At 35.5% G+C, this 16,297-nt stretch overlaps 2 protein-coding genes across 2 annotated transcripts; one reads left to right on the plus strand and one right to left on the minus strand.

The window, feature by feature from the left end:
• Positions 1-571: 571 nt before the first annotated feature.
• Positions 572-5,537, plus strand: LOC118262430 (uncharacterized). Its single transcript, XM_035573768.2, has 2 exons — positions 572-807; positions 5,338-5,537. The coding sequence occupies exon 1, from the start codon at positions 572-574 to the stop codon at positions 794-796; it is 225 nt and encodes a 74-aa protein (XP_035429661.1). The 3' UTR covers positions 797-807; positions 5,338-5,537.
• Positions 1,194-16,289, minus strand: LOC118262427 (replication factor C subunit 1). The gene is made up of 18 exons (XM_035573764.2): positions 16,121-16,289; positions 15,652-15,762; positions 14,579-15,557; positions 14,166-14,275; positions 13,435-13,563; positions 12,655-13,030; positions 11,537-11,654; positions 11,273-11,400; positions 10,612-10,758; positions 10,033-10,116; positions 9,384-9,532; positions 8,634-8,828; positions 7,735-7,886; positions 7,152-7,260; positions 6,582-6,727; positions 6,009-6,222; positions 5,315-5,485; positions 1,194-4,800 (listed from the first exon to the last, which is right to left on the minus strand). Exons 1-18 carry the CDS (start codon positions 16,127-16,129, stop codon positions 4,705-4,707), a joined length of 3,423 nt encoding a protein of 1,140 aa, XP_035429657.1. The 5' UTR covers positions 16,130-16,289; the 3' UTR covers positions 1,194-4,704.
• Between the last annotated feature and the right edge of the window lie 8 nt (positions 16,290-16,297).

Here is a 16,297-nt window from a genome sequence, read left to right on the forward strand (position 1 = left end):
AATACTTATTATACTCTTTCAGTACGCCTGTGACTCCGCTGGTGTTGCGTGTGTCCATGGGCGGCGCTGATCGTTGCAATAGTACCATCTTACCACTGTTCTCTTTGATGTGGTGTCCGTATGGTTTTGCCCATAGTTGTACTATGACTTCTTACATACGTTTGTGCACCTTACACACAAATCATAATGTAACGTAACGTTGTGTAGGCTACACTCCTTAATTTTTAACTTTACAGCCTACATAATTATGTTTTGCGATCTTTCAGTTTTTCAAGTGTAGATCACTATAAATACTAGTCAAAGATTATACAATTGGTAAATTATAACATAATTTTCATAAGGAACAACAACAACAACAAGATTTTTTAACAGAACAGAATTTTTGTCACTGGTATCAAATATCCAAGGGTGGTATCCTCCAGTCTAGAGTCTCTGCAACACTTTTCTAGTGAAACGTCAGTGTCACTGTCACGCTTGACACTTCTGTCTGAATCTGAGGTTCCATCGAAATTACGAAGAGCTGTTGATAGAATTTTATTCGTAAATTACATAAAATTTACGATAAATTACAATGGCTTCAGCATCGAGACGTAGCCTGGGTCAATTAATCCAACAAGGATGGCACGAAATCCCTGAAGTTTTGGCTACGACGGGTTTGGCGCTCGTTGGTATTGGCATGGCCACAGTAGGATGTTATAATTATGTGAAAATGGACGGAGACAACAGGAGGTATAAGAGCACCTACGTTGTAATGAGGCCCGATGACCCTAAAGCCAAACTAATTCGCAAAGAATAACTCTAGTTCGTGTAAGTCAGATTCTGTAAATGTGAAATATTAGCTTCAATTTATTATGTAATAAAGATCAGTGTTATTATGTTGTTGTTTATTTCTTGTTGTTTTTCCTTGAAACGTTATGTGGTGGAGGTTTAGTACACTGTTTAGGACACAGGAGACCCCTAATAACACTTACTAACTGCTTAATGTTCGAACTGGATAAATTATTATTGATATAACCAAATAATGTTTTACTTACTCATGAAGATAGAATGTAGAGTAAAATTATATATGTAGAAACTAGAAATATATATGTAGACACTAAATCAAATCAATAACCACTAACACAGTGAGAATACAGAAACAATGTGAATGTGTGAGTTATTAAAGTCAAGTAGGTACTAAATGAAAAAGAAAATTAAAAAAGTTAACTTTAATCAACATAAAACCATTTAACAAATTTGTTCAGACATGAGACTTGTAGACATTACATTGAGATAAACAACATTTAATTTTATTTGAGACATTAACACATATGTATGCGACAACATATTTTCTATTGTATCTCTAATACTGGCAGACAAAAAGTTATTTGAATATTTGTACAGTTTATGCTATATGTGAATTCTTTTTTTTTAAGTAATATAACAACTTATGATAGTTGGAAGTATCGAAACAGTACTGAATCCTTAGGACGAGTTTGTTTAACATTAACGAAAATTAAACAAGAGTGTGTTCAGGGCTCTGATTAGCCGACTTAAATGAACCAACAAATCAATCACAGCGCCAAACACACTCTCATTTCAATCTCGTTAAATGTAAAACAAGCTTGTACTATGGGTACAAAACAAAGAATAAAATATTCCCTTCATCCAACCTGAATATTTAGTGAAATTGTTGGAAGAATTTATTTTAGAACAAGAAGGAACATCAATTATTAATAATCATTCATCATCAATTACACATTAGGTTATAACAATAGTTTCATTTCATACATACATAAATCCACACCTGTTTCCCATGGGGGGTAGGCAGAGACAATGGAACACCAATTGCTACAAAATATGGCAGTTATTGGTCAACTAAAATGTAAGTAAATAAAGTGATTAGTCAAATGTAGATTACATACATAATTTGGCAGTAGATAAAATTTACAGAGATATAATTTATACTACACATGGCATGATATAAAGATCCTTAAACATTATGATATTATCATATTTAATAGGATTAAAGGACATAATTTCAAAAGGATATTTGGTATAATTTAGTTTCCAACACAATTATAGTAACAATTGAGATAGAAATGTGGAAAAATTAGGCCATGGTTTCATAGTATCTTTATGAGTAAAACTACACTATACATTTAAAACCTTCCTTTTAGGACTAATATTATAATTATTTGGAATACATAATTACGTTATGACGATTTTACATGGAAGTCCTTACCTATATTCACAACAATTTCTTTTGAACCTATAATAGTTGTAGTGTTTTGTTCAATGACTAGTAAAAAAAAATAGTTTTGAACTCTCAACTGGCATTATTTGTGACAGTATACATACACTCGGGAACAAGAATCAGAGTCACTGGTCTGTATTATTTTTTAAATATTTTCTGATTAAGTATTTTATTAATTGGTAACATAAGTCATATAAAAGGCAACTTAATTACCTTTAGTATTTGGTTTTAAAACACATAATATTTTTAGTCAAAGAGGATATAAGTTTTTAAACTGACATGGTCACTAACAATATCATTAGAACTTGAAACAGGATATCGGAAACTCACAGAATGAATAAACATGGTAAACATTTCGTTATAACCACTCTAACGTCCATGGATAGCACGGTATCCAAAAAAAGGAGCGTCATACGTCCATGGATACTATAGTATCCAAAGCGACTAGTTCTGTTTAACTCCCTCTAGTTTAAAATACGGTCTTGTTTGGTGAGTTTTGACTGATTATCTATACAGCTGAATAAATTGTTCGACGAAAAAATAAGACATGGCGTTGTAATATGCTTTGACAAACAAAATATAAATTTTTAAAGTTAGTTGACTCGTTTTTGAAGTGTTTTTGTGAGTTCCAACAATTATGTCGTAAATACTACAGTTTTGTTTAATTTATCTTGCAAGTGTTATACATCAAAATAAACTAGAAGATTTGTGCTTTACGATGATGTATAAATATCACAGTTTTAGCTGATAAATCTAGTCTAATTTTAACTTCAAACGATTGTTTCGAAAAAAATGGCCGGTCGTATGGTGTTGGCCACTTTTAGTTTTGTTTATACATATTTTACATACTTTGCATTACAATAGTATATAAAATATCAAAATAAATTTCGTAATAAGCAAAATAATACATTTTTCAAAGAGAAATATACTAAATTCATTGAAGATTCCATAATAATGTCAATGTGTTCCTCAGGTTTTTTGATGTGTAAAATTACGAGTAGTGTTTTCTTTCGATTTAATTACAATACTTAGAGTTAACCGAATATAATCATATATACATCAAAAGAAAGGGTAATGAGTCTAGTTTGTTGTAAAAATATTTTATTGATAATGTATATGCAATAGTTGTGCCGTATATTCTAAAAAGGTAGAAATAATTCTGTTTTTTTTTCTGTGTTTCATGTTTAACCCGTTTTATTGTATTTTAAAGATTAACTAAAGATTTAAAAAAATCGTTAAGATTGTAGAGTATTTTTCTATCTTTTTTTTGGTATTCTTTTCTTTATTCTAGGCATTACGGTTCAGTAGCTATATAGGTTTTTTGTTACGACGAACTTGCGAGTCGCGCGCGGTTCGGATGCCGTGCGCGGCTGGACGTTAGAGAGATAAACGGTCGCGCGGGCCGGACGTTAGAGTGGTTAAGTTAAAGAGGGTTCTTTAAAATGAGAAAAAGAAAAAACAGGCTATTGGCTCCATTACTTTGCTCCCAATTGTGTATCCCTTAGATCTGCGCTCTGTCACTACAAGTAATACAAGTTTAATTTTAAACTGGAATGATTACTAGCTCTATCATCAGAAGTTAGAAAACCTTATTTTATTACATTACATGTTATATATGGATTATGAACCAACTTATTATGAAATGTACCATTTAATACTATGTATTTAAACTTATGTTAGACACTATAGTTCACTGGCCACAAACTACCACTACTATCACTTTTATATCGTATCACGCAAGTAGCGTCCAGTCTCACTAGATACGCCTAAACATTTAATTTTATTTTGCATTTAAAAGTACTTAATGTGTAGATCTAATAATGTATCAATGTATGTCCTTCACTTACACTTTCATAGGCACAGTTAGTGACAATTTAGGAAATATTTCGATGAAAAAAATAACTGGAGAAATGTGACCCTGACTTTTATCATTTTATTACATTTTCTTGTGAAAAGAAAATTTTAGTATAAAATTCAAAAGCCAATACTATTTATTCATTTCTGTACTTTAATAACGTCTAATACATACGCAACCTCACGCCTGTCTCCCATTGGGGTAGGCAGAGACAATGGAGCACCAATTGTTACGATTCTTACATACCTCTTTCGCTTCATCAACAGTCATCCGTCAATGCCTAATATTGGCGAATTTATTTCTCTCAAACTCAACCTAATATATTTTATCAGTTAAACCAATCTAAAAGCTTTGATTATAAAATAAACGAATATATTGAGTTTCATATTCCCATATTGTCACTCACTTACTATAAAATATCTAAACTGCAACAACCACTGGTAATCGAGGCTTGTTTTTCACAATTTTTCAGCAGTCTTTCTATATGCAATTAAAACAGTATGTACGAATGTCTGTATGTTTATCACAAATCACTGCACTACGGTACAAAAGAGATCCGATGGTCCATCAAGTCACATTATCTGAACAAGAAGGCCATCACAGAACGCCGATGCTATTTCTCTTTTTTCTTTTTACTCGTCGACGCTTTGGATGTAGACGCCTTGCCTTTGCTTGTCGTTGGTTTTTCTGTATCCTTGCTTTTCTTTTTCTGTGAAAAATTAAAATGAATGTTTTAATCATATTAATTGCCTATAAGTGGCCACTGCTGACCATAGGCCTCTTCTCCCACGCAGAAGGTTGGAACATTAATCACCACGCATGCTCAATGCGGGTTGGCGATTTTAAGCTTATAATTAGAAATTGGTCCTGGTCCTGACCTGAACTACCTGGTCTTAACCAGGTTACCTCTGACTTAGAAAGTCAAACATGGAGATAATGTTAAACTAAGGGGCCTTTGTTCAGCATTATGTCATGACCAAATAAGTTGTACGGAACCAAAATAGAATGGCAGTAGCGCCGATTACCGCGCTACTACTCGGCGAACGCCACGTTCAGTGTATGCTCATGAATATGAGCATACACTGAACAAGCATGGCTTGAAACTAGTCGAGTTCCTCGTCAAACAGTTACGTGATTAAGCCGATAACATAATAATTAACTTAGTATGCCTCACGAAAGTTTTAAGAAAAATATATTATAGATATGTTGTAGAATAAAGTTACCTTAATTAATGCATCATTTTCAGGGTCACTGTCATTGTTTTCCTCCTCCTCCTCTTGGTCGTCGTCTCCGAAGTCATCGTCAGCTTTGGCTCTGCCTTTCTTGACGGCGCCCGGCGCGTACGGCAGAGCGGTGGCTTTCTTGTTGTAAGATCGAGTCATCGCCGCTTTCACCTGATTGAAGAATAATTTAGAATAAAGAAAATAAATATTTATTATAACTTTATATCTTGACTTTTACAAATCAAATCATTTATTTGCATAAAACATGGTAGGTATCAAGATGTTAAAATAAAATATGTGTACTGTGTTGTACACATATTTTATTGTTTCGCCATGACACACGACGTGCAAAAATAAAGTACAGAAAATTCATATCAATTCCAAACCAATCCAATTAAAAACATAAAAAAAACAGTTTACAGCCTCTTTGTTTCATTTGTTTTTTATAAGTGTGATTCAATTTCAAAACTCAATAACGAAAGCCTACTTAATAATAAAATGTCTATAGGTATGTACATGCATAACTTCGAAACTTCTTGACCAAAATAGATGAACTTATTTACCCAACTACCTATTCATTCAAAGGAGAATTAATTGTCGTGCTAATTATATTATAGTTAAAATAGGACAGAGTATTTATAAAAAAAAAAACACCCGACAGTTTCACCGGGTACATTAGAAAACAGGCCCTTACCCTTGGTTCCACCAAGTCAGCAGGATTCGTCTGTCCTGGCCAGAGAGACAGTTCTACTAAAGAGTCCAGATCTTCCCTCAACAGATGGTAAGACTCCAGTACTTCCAAGGACTTGTCAACGCCATCCAACTTGTCCTTTACCAAAGGACTGAGGATCGCGTTACGAAGATGCGTACTGTAGTCCAGGTAGATAGACGATTTCGAACCAGATGTACTGTGGAATAGAGTTGGGTTTAGATTGTGGTTGCGAGCGTAGTTATTATAAAAGAGTGACCAATAAAATTCTTGAGTAGGTATCTAGTTTTGAAGTATTGAAATTGAAAAAATGTTTTTTTTAAAGGTCACTTTTTAGGCTATTATATGGTATACATTTTATGATTATCGCTTTAAGAGGAAGAACATTTTGCTTTCGTGCGGAAAGTGTATGTATCTTTCGATGTATAAAAACTGAAGAAGTACCTTTAATATCTATAGTTGTGATCTGATGTGAAATAATAACAAGCGAGTATTAAGAACGAAATATTAATGGCGTGTACTCCATTAAATTAATATTCCAATCAAAGCTTCACATACCTGAGTCGAGTATGCGCGTGAATCTCCTGACAGAGGCGTTTCATCTTGGTACCGCGGGAGTTCTTCCCGAGCCAGCCAGGGAACTGGATCTGGCCGGTCATGTGGCCAGACATGCGGTTACCTGGGATCACTGAACTGTACATCGCCTGGGAATAAGAAACGTTAAAGTACAGGTATAAAACAATAATTTATGAAAAAATATAGGATGGTACTATAATCCCAAGAATGGATTTTAGTAAGTTTCCTTTCAACCTAAAACGTTCGGATTTCACTATGACAAGTACAATGGGAGACCGATCCGCCTGATCACCAACAAGTTAATGTCTGCACCTGATATGAGCCACTGTCTAGCCCCGCCCCATTGACTTCGAATTATTTCCCACTGTACATAATTATGAATATCTGTAATTCGGCGGAATATTGCCATTTTGTCTGTTAAGATTCCAAGCTCCAAAAAGGTTTTGATTATAAATATTTAATAAAATATATGATAATTATCAGCTAAATGACGTATATTTCATAAAGATCATTATGCATTTATGGAAAAACCTGTAATGAATGTTTGTTTACCTGCATTGGCAATAGACTCCACGCCTGATTGCGGCGTATCCGCGCGTCTACCAGATCGCCCAAACTAATACTGTCCGCTGCCTCGCTTATCCTTTGCAGTACTTCATTTCTGAATCAAATAACCAACATTTTAATGTTAAGACATCAATTATGCAATCAGGTAAGGTGAAAGGAAAATGTCTAAAACCACCAAAATAAATTTAGGGATTAAGTTCCTTTAAATTCATATTTATATTCTCAAGTGGAAGCCGGCACTACTGGGCCGAGCTCGACCGGAGTGATACCACTGCCTCACAGAAACATGTTGTATCGTCGTGCGAATGAGGCCTAATCACCCGCCTGAATCGCCAGTAACGCACTTATAACTTCTTTGGTGTTGTGAGAATCGATGAGCGCTTATCATCAGGTGATCTAGGGCCTTAGTACGAGTTTAAACGAAAATGCAACGAAAGCGCGTTTGGCGCTTTGATTGGCCGGCTCGAATGAACCAACCAACCAACGATCTCATTGAACGAAAGCAAACTCGTATTAAGGGTACTGTACGTATGCTCGTTCGCTGTCCTATCTCATAAATAGGACTTACTTGGGACAGTGTGGGGCGACGTGTAGATAGTTCTCCTGCACGAAGAGTGGCGCGAGGCTGTAGTCGTAGAAGAACAGGTCGCTCTTGTCGTTGATGCTCATCGTCTTGTGGTCTTCCGCTGAAAACACCTTGCGGATCGCCTCGAATGGACCCTGAGGAGACGGATTAAGATGGATTATTTTAGTTTTTAAACTGACATGGTCACTAACACTAACATTAGAACTTAGATAGGATATTTACCATGTTTATCCATTTTATAATGGATAAACATGAAAAAAATATCCTATCTATCCTATCTATATATATCCTATTTATAGTTTCCGATATTCCACTGCACTGTTGCAAGCGCCATGATCAAGGACGATCATTTCAGTTTTAATGTTAGTGGATTTTTTAAATTTCAAGATCGATCAACTAGTCGCTGACCGGTTGGAAGCGTTGAGCGATTTTTACGAGCGAGTATTACGTTTAATTTTGTACGCATGTAAGTCTCCATTACCATACAAATTTAAGCTTGAAGAAATATAATATGTAGTTTATTATTTTTGTAGGTATTATAAATGCGTGTCGGGCTATGTAGCTCATGACTATGAGCCCCGAACGTGGCTTGAAATTGGTCAAAGCCGTAATGCATAATCATACAACTTCAAGAAAAATCCTTATACTTTAAGTCAGGGTTTCTCAAACTATGGGTCGCGACCCATTGGTGGGTCGCAAGCGAATTTTTAGTGGGCCTTGTCTGTAGAAAGACACACTAACCAACAGTTCTGTATATTATTTTTCATATTGGTAACGGTTTATTTCCCTGAAGGTGGGTCTTAAGTTTAGGAACTACATTTAGATGTGTCGTAGTCTAGACAACTTTGGGAACCACTGGTTTAAGTTAAAGAGTTACTCACCAGCTTAATATCCTTCTTGGTGGTCTGAGCATCCTTCCTGAGACTGTCCGGATCAGCTCGACTGGGGTCTATAGCCCACATGGACAACAAGTTCAGGGTCTGTCTGACATCTTGGTTGGCGGACACTATCAACTGGCTGAGCACGTCAGGCGGGATCTTTATACCTTCTTTGAAGCATATTGAGAGCATCGCTGACTGTGAAAATGAAGAGAAATATTATGTTGATGATATAAGGAGCTGAATATTGCTGAATGTTAGATTAGTTACAAATGTAACTAATCTAACATCTAATCTAACTAATCTAAAGTGTGGGAGAGCCATGCTTCGGCACGAATGGGCCGGCTCGACCGGAGTGATGCCACGGCCTCACAGAAAACCGACGTGAAACAAAGCTTGCGTTGTGTTTCGTTGTGTGAGTGAGGTTACCGGAGGCCCAATTCCCCCCTTCCCAATCCCCGATTCCCGAACAACAACCCTTAAATTCCTAAACCCCAAAAAGCCGGCAACGCACTTTTAACGCCTCTGGTGTTTCAAGTGTCCATGAGCGGCGGCGATTGCTTACCATCAGGTAATACGTCTGCTCGATAACCGGCGTGTTTCATAAAAATAAAAATCGCGACTGCAAGGGCTCTAGATTACGAGTCCTAAATCAAACCAATTTTTATTTGAATTTCGAGCTCTAGTAGCTCAGAGCTTTTTACATGAGACGTATCTTACCCCTTATGATACTTATTTAAACATAGTACATACCTTAATCTGGTCGACTCTTGGCCTATTGAACCTCAGATCGTAGCAGTAGTTGACCAGAGACCTCATCTTCTGACTCTGTCTGTCATTACACATGCATATTATTGGCACCGACGACGATTTTATTAGACCTATTAATTCTTGGAGACCGCCTGCAAAGAAATGTTTAGGAATAAAGTGACATGGTAATTGCAACTTAGTGATAGTACTGTTAAGAATTAAGTTTGAATAACAAAAATAGCAATATTTGTTTAGTTGAAAATGACTTCACGGTTGGCAAAGGCAATCAGCTGCTGTATAAGGTAAGCGTCCACAGGTCCGTTTCGCACGTATTTTAGTTTGTCTTGTATAGAAACTCATACAACTGCGTCCACTGATCCGCATCGTACGCACCGCATCATCAGCAATGCCTACATGCGATGCGTGCTTATGACGTCATACGGAATGCGTACGATGCGGACCTTTGGACGTTTGCCTGTATAAGGTATTGCATAAAGGATTAGAAGTAAATAATATAACATGAAAGTTTATTCAAAAGTTTGTTATTTTATTATATTACTTTTACTTGTTTATTCGAGCCGGCCAATTAGAGCGCCAAATGCGCTCTCGTTTCGAAGGGTACTAAAATACATTCATTGAATCATGTACATACCTCTATCCTCATTGCCGGCCATGCCGTCGACTTCATCCATGACCAGCACGTGTTTCTTAGTCACTGCTTGTTTACCAGTCACACCTAAATACAGGATTTTTATATGACAATCATTCCTCAAATATTTCCACAATAAACAACATCAATCGACGAACATGTATGTAGATAGTGAGAAACATAAAATTTATGGAAACCTAGACCTAATAATACTTAATATCACATATATAGTTCGTAAAATCTGTAGGCTGAAGTGGCATTGGGTAGGCCATATCACTCAAAGGATTGGAAGACGAAGCGTGGGCAACCTTTTTCCGCCGGTAAACGAGCAGACGTATCACCTGATGGGTAATCAGGGATTGGGAAGATTGGGAAGGGGGAAATCTGTTGGGCCTCCGGTAACCTCACTCACACAACCTCTAAGTAGATGGACCGCTGACATTGCCAGAGTCGCGGGGAGCCATTGGAAGCAAATGGCTGGCTATCATTCAGCGTGGAGGACTAAGTGGGGAGCCTTTTGTCCAGCAGTGGACGTCTTCCGGCTGATGATGATGATGATGATGAGGCAGAATATGTACTAACCATTAGCAAACCCAGATAGTGAATTAGTAGTGAGCAGCTGTCCGATCTGTTCCTTGATGAGGGTCTTGTTCCTCGTGTCCGACGCATTAAACTCCACCATGTCGAAACCGAGCTCCTTGCACACTAACGCCACCGATGTTGTTTTACCTGTATAACACAAAATAAAATTATCTTTATAATAACTAGCTATTATAACTATAATCCAACACAAAAAGAATGTTTCAAATCGGACCAATAGTTCCAGAGATTAGCGCGTTTAAATAAACAAACAAACTCTTCAGCTTTATATATTAGTTGTAGATTGCCAGCGACTTCACATATACCTAAACCTGCCTCTGGAGTCTTAGTATATTATCTATCCGTGAAAACCATTCCAAATTCCTAAAGGTAATTTTTGCATTAACAAAAAAAAAAAAAATATAGTAGCTGAAGGTAACACCATCAGTGTCAATAATACTTCTTTGTAGAAGTATTTTGCATCGGGATGTCATGACTAGACTAACGTCGCGTGCCCTTTAGCTAGATAGAGCGACGACATCTGCAAAGTGGCTCGCTGAAGCAAAAAGGTGATTGAATTTAGAGTTACGCCTTCAAAAATAAATGTACAGTAAGTACTATTTATTCCGAAAATGCTAATATTAATAATTGTGTAATTACTTACCGACGCCCGGCGGACCAGACAGTAACGCCGCCTTGTAATAACCTCCGTCATCATTCTTAGCCCAGGGACTGGGCTTCGGTAGCTTAGCCTTTCTGTTCACATACCATTTCGTCAACCAATTCATTAACCTGAAAACAACCTCATTTTAGACACGATAGAGACTAATATTGATTAGCCATATCTACATAGGAACACACTACATCTGTTGAGTGTTGACAATTCGATTTTAACCCTTAACTACTTATAAATAAGAGTCATACGTACTTTTTAACATTGCTAGCATCACCGTGTTGTCCAATAATTTGTTTTATATTCTGTGGCTTGTATTTTTCCACCCACATATTCGAATTCTCTGCTATGGGAGTCACTTCCTTTTTTACATCTGTGAAAGGGACAACAACTTATATAATGTATGTAAAAAAAAAACAATCAACGAAATATATGTATGTGGATAACTCCCAAAATGTATGTACGAGCATAACTCCTCAACTATTCCATCAAATTGGATAATTCCTTTATGAAGTGTTCGTTTATTATTAGGACAAGAAATGTATGATAGAAAATACTACAAATTCTCCAGAAAAAATAAGAAACCTGAGTAAACCTAAGTAAGTAAAAACATCTCACATTTTTTACTAGAAACTACAGAGTAAACGTTTTTAGTCGTAGTGACCACACTACGACTAAAAAAGTTTACTAGTTAATCGAGGACGGCTATATATTATAAAACATTTTCAGATTAAATGGACAGATCGATGAATCCACCACAAAAATAATGATTCAATTCGAACCAGTACTTCCGGAGATTAGCGCGTTCTATCTGTATACTATATTAGTATCTAATCTAATAAAAAATACCTAAGTGAGAGCTTAAAGTCTGATAGTGACGCGAATGCGACTGTGGACAAGTTTCGACTTGTAACTCACAAGTAGTAACAAAACAAGAGTATTATTATTGATTGGAGGGTCCCGAAACAATGCACGGGCACGTCGCGGCGTGGCGTCGTGTAGAAACATGTTGGAGAGACACTTCGAAAATAATATCTTATTAACATTATAAATAATATAAATAAGAACGTTTGAGTATGTTACTCAATTTCTTTAAAACGACTGAGGGGAATGTGATGAAATTTCGAAAAGTGGTAGATTGTGATTTGGAACATATAGGCTTCTTTTTATAACACGGGAATGCGGACAGAAGCTAATTAGATACAGAAGCTAAATAGAATATAATTTTCATCACAAAAAAAAAGAACCACGAATAAACATGTTCAACCATGAAAACATAAGTCTTTTTTTACGATGCGACGCCGCGTCGCAGTGTTTTGACCTCGCCCTTAGACTATGTTAATATCTATTAACATTTTTAAGTAGGTACTTACTATTTACTTGATTCTTGATTGTACTTGTAGAGCTAGAGCTTGCTTCAACTTTTTCTTCCTTGATTTTCTTTGGACTAGATTTGTCACGATGTTTACTATCACTACTTTTATCCCTGACTTTTGAATCTGACTTACTTCTCTCCGGACTTTTTAATTTGTCCTCTTTTTTATCTTTCGGACTTTTAGATTTTGGTTTACTAGGAGACTTTTCTTGTTTGATTTCTTTTTTAATTTCTGGTTTACTAGTCTTGTTATCCTGTGATCGTTCTACAATCATTTTCAGGAATTGATCTTCGTTTATAATTTTAATTCCTAGTTCTTGAGCCTTTGCCATTTTCGCTGGGCCAGCGTCCTCGCCTGCAATCACGTGTGTAACCTGTGCAAGGAGAAAGTCATTATAAGTTAGACAACATTTACAAATATACAAATGGAGTGGTTTAAAGTTTGGTGTCTTACGCCCGAATACTTAAATGCTACTCAATTTTAAGTTGTACTTAAATATCGTGCTATCTCTGTTTTGACTGCATCAACATAGAAATAGTTTTGAATGCGTCTTAAAATTGATTGGCGTTTGAGTATTTGAACAGTAGTAACGTATCGATAAATTAATGGATGCTGTTTCCCACCCTTCGTTAGATGATCCAGGTGCTCGATACATCGTAATCTGGTTACGATGTATCGAGCTCGGAATTACATTATGTAATTCAATACAAAACCACACAAAAGTATTATTTGAACTTCTGATGTGTGAAACAAATAATTTTATCAAATAATACTGACTTTTTTAGAGACTCCAGACTTGACACTTCCTCCATACTTTGTAATGGCTGCAGCTACTTCATCCTTCTCAAACGAGTCCAGCACCCCAGTCAACAAGAATGCACAATCCTTCAAACAATCTGGTTTTCCCTGAAATAGTAATAAACTCACATTAGTTGTTAATCTCACTGGTTATTTAGAATACAAATTAGAATGTTTCTTCTGTCAAAGAAGTCTTATTAGATTAATTTTTATTCTGTAAGTAGTGAATCAATAAATGAATTACCTATATTATAGCTTATGACACAGGGCTTAGTACAAGTTTGTTTAACATTTAACGAGATCAAAACGAGAGCGCGTTCGGCGCTCTGATTGGTTGGATCATTCGCGCCGGCTATTTTAAACGTAAAGCAAACTCGTACTAATGCTCGTTTCAATCTCGTTATTCTTTAAGTAGCGACGCGTGGTCTAGACACTTTAATACTTACACAATTCTAGTTAGTTAGTTAGCTTATATGTAAAACAAACTGGTAATAAGGGTACAGATAGATAATTGTTTCTATAATGTCCGAATACTCAAACGCTACTCAATTTTAAGACACTCTCAAAACGAGTTATGTCCCTATCAATTCTTTATAAAATGACAGAGATGGTACGATATTTAAGTACAACTTAAAATTGAGTAACATTTCAGTATTCGGGCGTAAGTCAGTTATTTTAGTTGATATTTCATTAGACTGACGGTAAGTTACCTCAGGGATTTCTTTAGCTCCTAAATTCTTTGGTCCAGATCTGTTCAAATAGTTTTTATATAAAGCGGCTGAGTACCTTCGCCTTTCATGTCTTTCTTCATCTGTTAGAGCTGAAATTAGAAAAAATAGTAGTAAAGGTAAATGGGACTTATGTTACAACATAAATTGAGAAAAGTGGGTGTACATTGTACATTGGCATACATGCCATAAGTTTGCCTAAAGCATACCGCTTCGCGGATTAAAGGCGTAACGATATATAAAAAAAAAAGTAGTAACGGTATGTAAATCAAACAGATAAAATTTAGGAATAAAAATTAATATTGATCATGAAAGTTGTGGGTAAAACTATAATAGATAAAGGTAGGCGATGAAAAATAACATATTAAAATGTAAGTGTGGTATATAAAGTTTACCTGATTCATTCAAACTCTTATTCATCTTCTTTTTCTTACCAGCATCCATACTTTCATCCATAGCGGAAGAATCTCCATCATATTTATGTTTACTCTCTTTCTCTTGTTCATCCACCTTTTTCTTCTTACTGCCATGATCACTAGTATCATCATCTATAAACTCGGCAAACTTCCTCTTACTATTTTCAATTTTAGATTTTTTAGATTCTCCATCATTTGAGTGTGATGTAGATTGATTTGGTTTCTTGTCTTCCTTTGTATGTTTTTTGGCTTTATTGTCGTCAGTTTTGTGTCTACTTTCTTTGCTTTCATCCGATTTGTGCTTACTTTCTTTGCCTTCATCTGATTTATGCTTACTTTCTTTGCTTTCGTCTGATTTATGTTTACTGTCTTTGCTTTCGTCCGATTTATGCTTCCTTTCTTTGCCTTCGTCTGATTTGTTCTTAGTTTCTTTGCCTTCGTCCAATTTATGCTTACTCTCTTGGCTTTCGTCAGGTTTTCCTTTGTCACCCTTGCTTGACTTATGTTCATCTTTCTTTGGTTCTGCAGGGCTTTTGTGTTTCTTTTCATGTGATGATTTACTTTCTTTATGTGATTCTTCTGTTGATTTCGATGGTGTCACCTTGTCATTGTTAGATTTTGGTTTCTCATCATTAGGGACTTCATCATTATTTTTTCCTTCCAACTCCGCATTGTCAATTTCAAGTAAACTTTTTTCAAATTCTTCATCAGAATGGATGCCTAGTTCAGTTTTTTTCTTTTTCTTAACTAAGGGCTCTGTGCGCTTAATAGGATCTTTTCCAAACATGTCAATCACTTTGACCTCCTTGAGTGCAGGTTTGGGTGATTTACCTTTATTCTTACTTGATGTTTGACCTGCTTTTTCAGAACTAGCCTCATTATTATTCTTTTTTTTAGACGAAAATATCTCTTCGTCAGAATCATCGTCTATCACACGCCTTTTCTTTGATTCTTTCTTCTATAGAAACAAAAATTTGTCAATTAATTAGTTATATGTTTTAAGTTAACACAAGGTTTTGCACTTTACTGTTTTTAACCTATATTATACTTACTTTATTTTTAACTATTTGTACATCCGGAGACTCTGGAATAACATCGTCATCATCATCAACAGTGACGGCAGGTTTCGCCGGCTTTTTAACTTGAAAAAACGATCTTATATCCTGAAAACGGTGCCTTATTAGAAGTGCATTTGTTATCGTAATGCGATAAATATTATCGAAATGGAAAAGTATGTTTGATTTTTAAACTTATTAGATAATTTTATATGATACTGAGAACTGTAAACAACACATTATGTATTTTAAGATACCCAATTGTTTGCCATACAAGGTTTCTAATACATAATATAGTAGTTTAATTGTTAGAACTAAAATAGATAATCTACAAATACATACGACTGGCCATTGTAATGTTAAAATATACAAGAAATACAATGTGAGATATTAAAAATATGTCAAATATGAAGCGCAATATTTCACCAATATGGAAATTATATATTATTAATGTATTTGTACTCACTCTGGACATGTTGAACTAATTATAATGGAATTAAGATAAAGACACTGTTATCATGATTTGCCGAAAATATCAGACAATTTTTGCGCGAAGTATACGAGATTTGTAAGAAAATTTAACGAACGAACACTTCGCCGCGAAATGCACCGTTTGTCAATCAGATTCAACAACTGACATTGA

Source organism: Spodoptera frugiperda, chromosome 12 (assembly GCF_023101765.2).
Source record: "Spodoptera frugiperda isolate SF20-4 chromosome 12, AGI-APGP_CSIRO_Sfru_2.0, whole genome shotgun sequence".
NCBI classification, from domain to species: Eukaryota; Metazoa; Arthropoda; class Insecta; order Lepidoptera; family Noctuidae; genus Spodoptera; species Spodoptera frugiperda.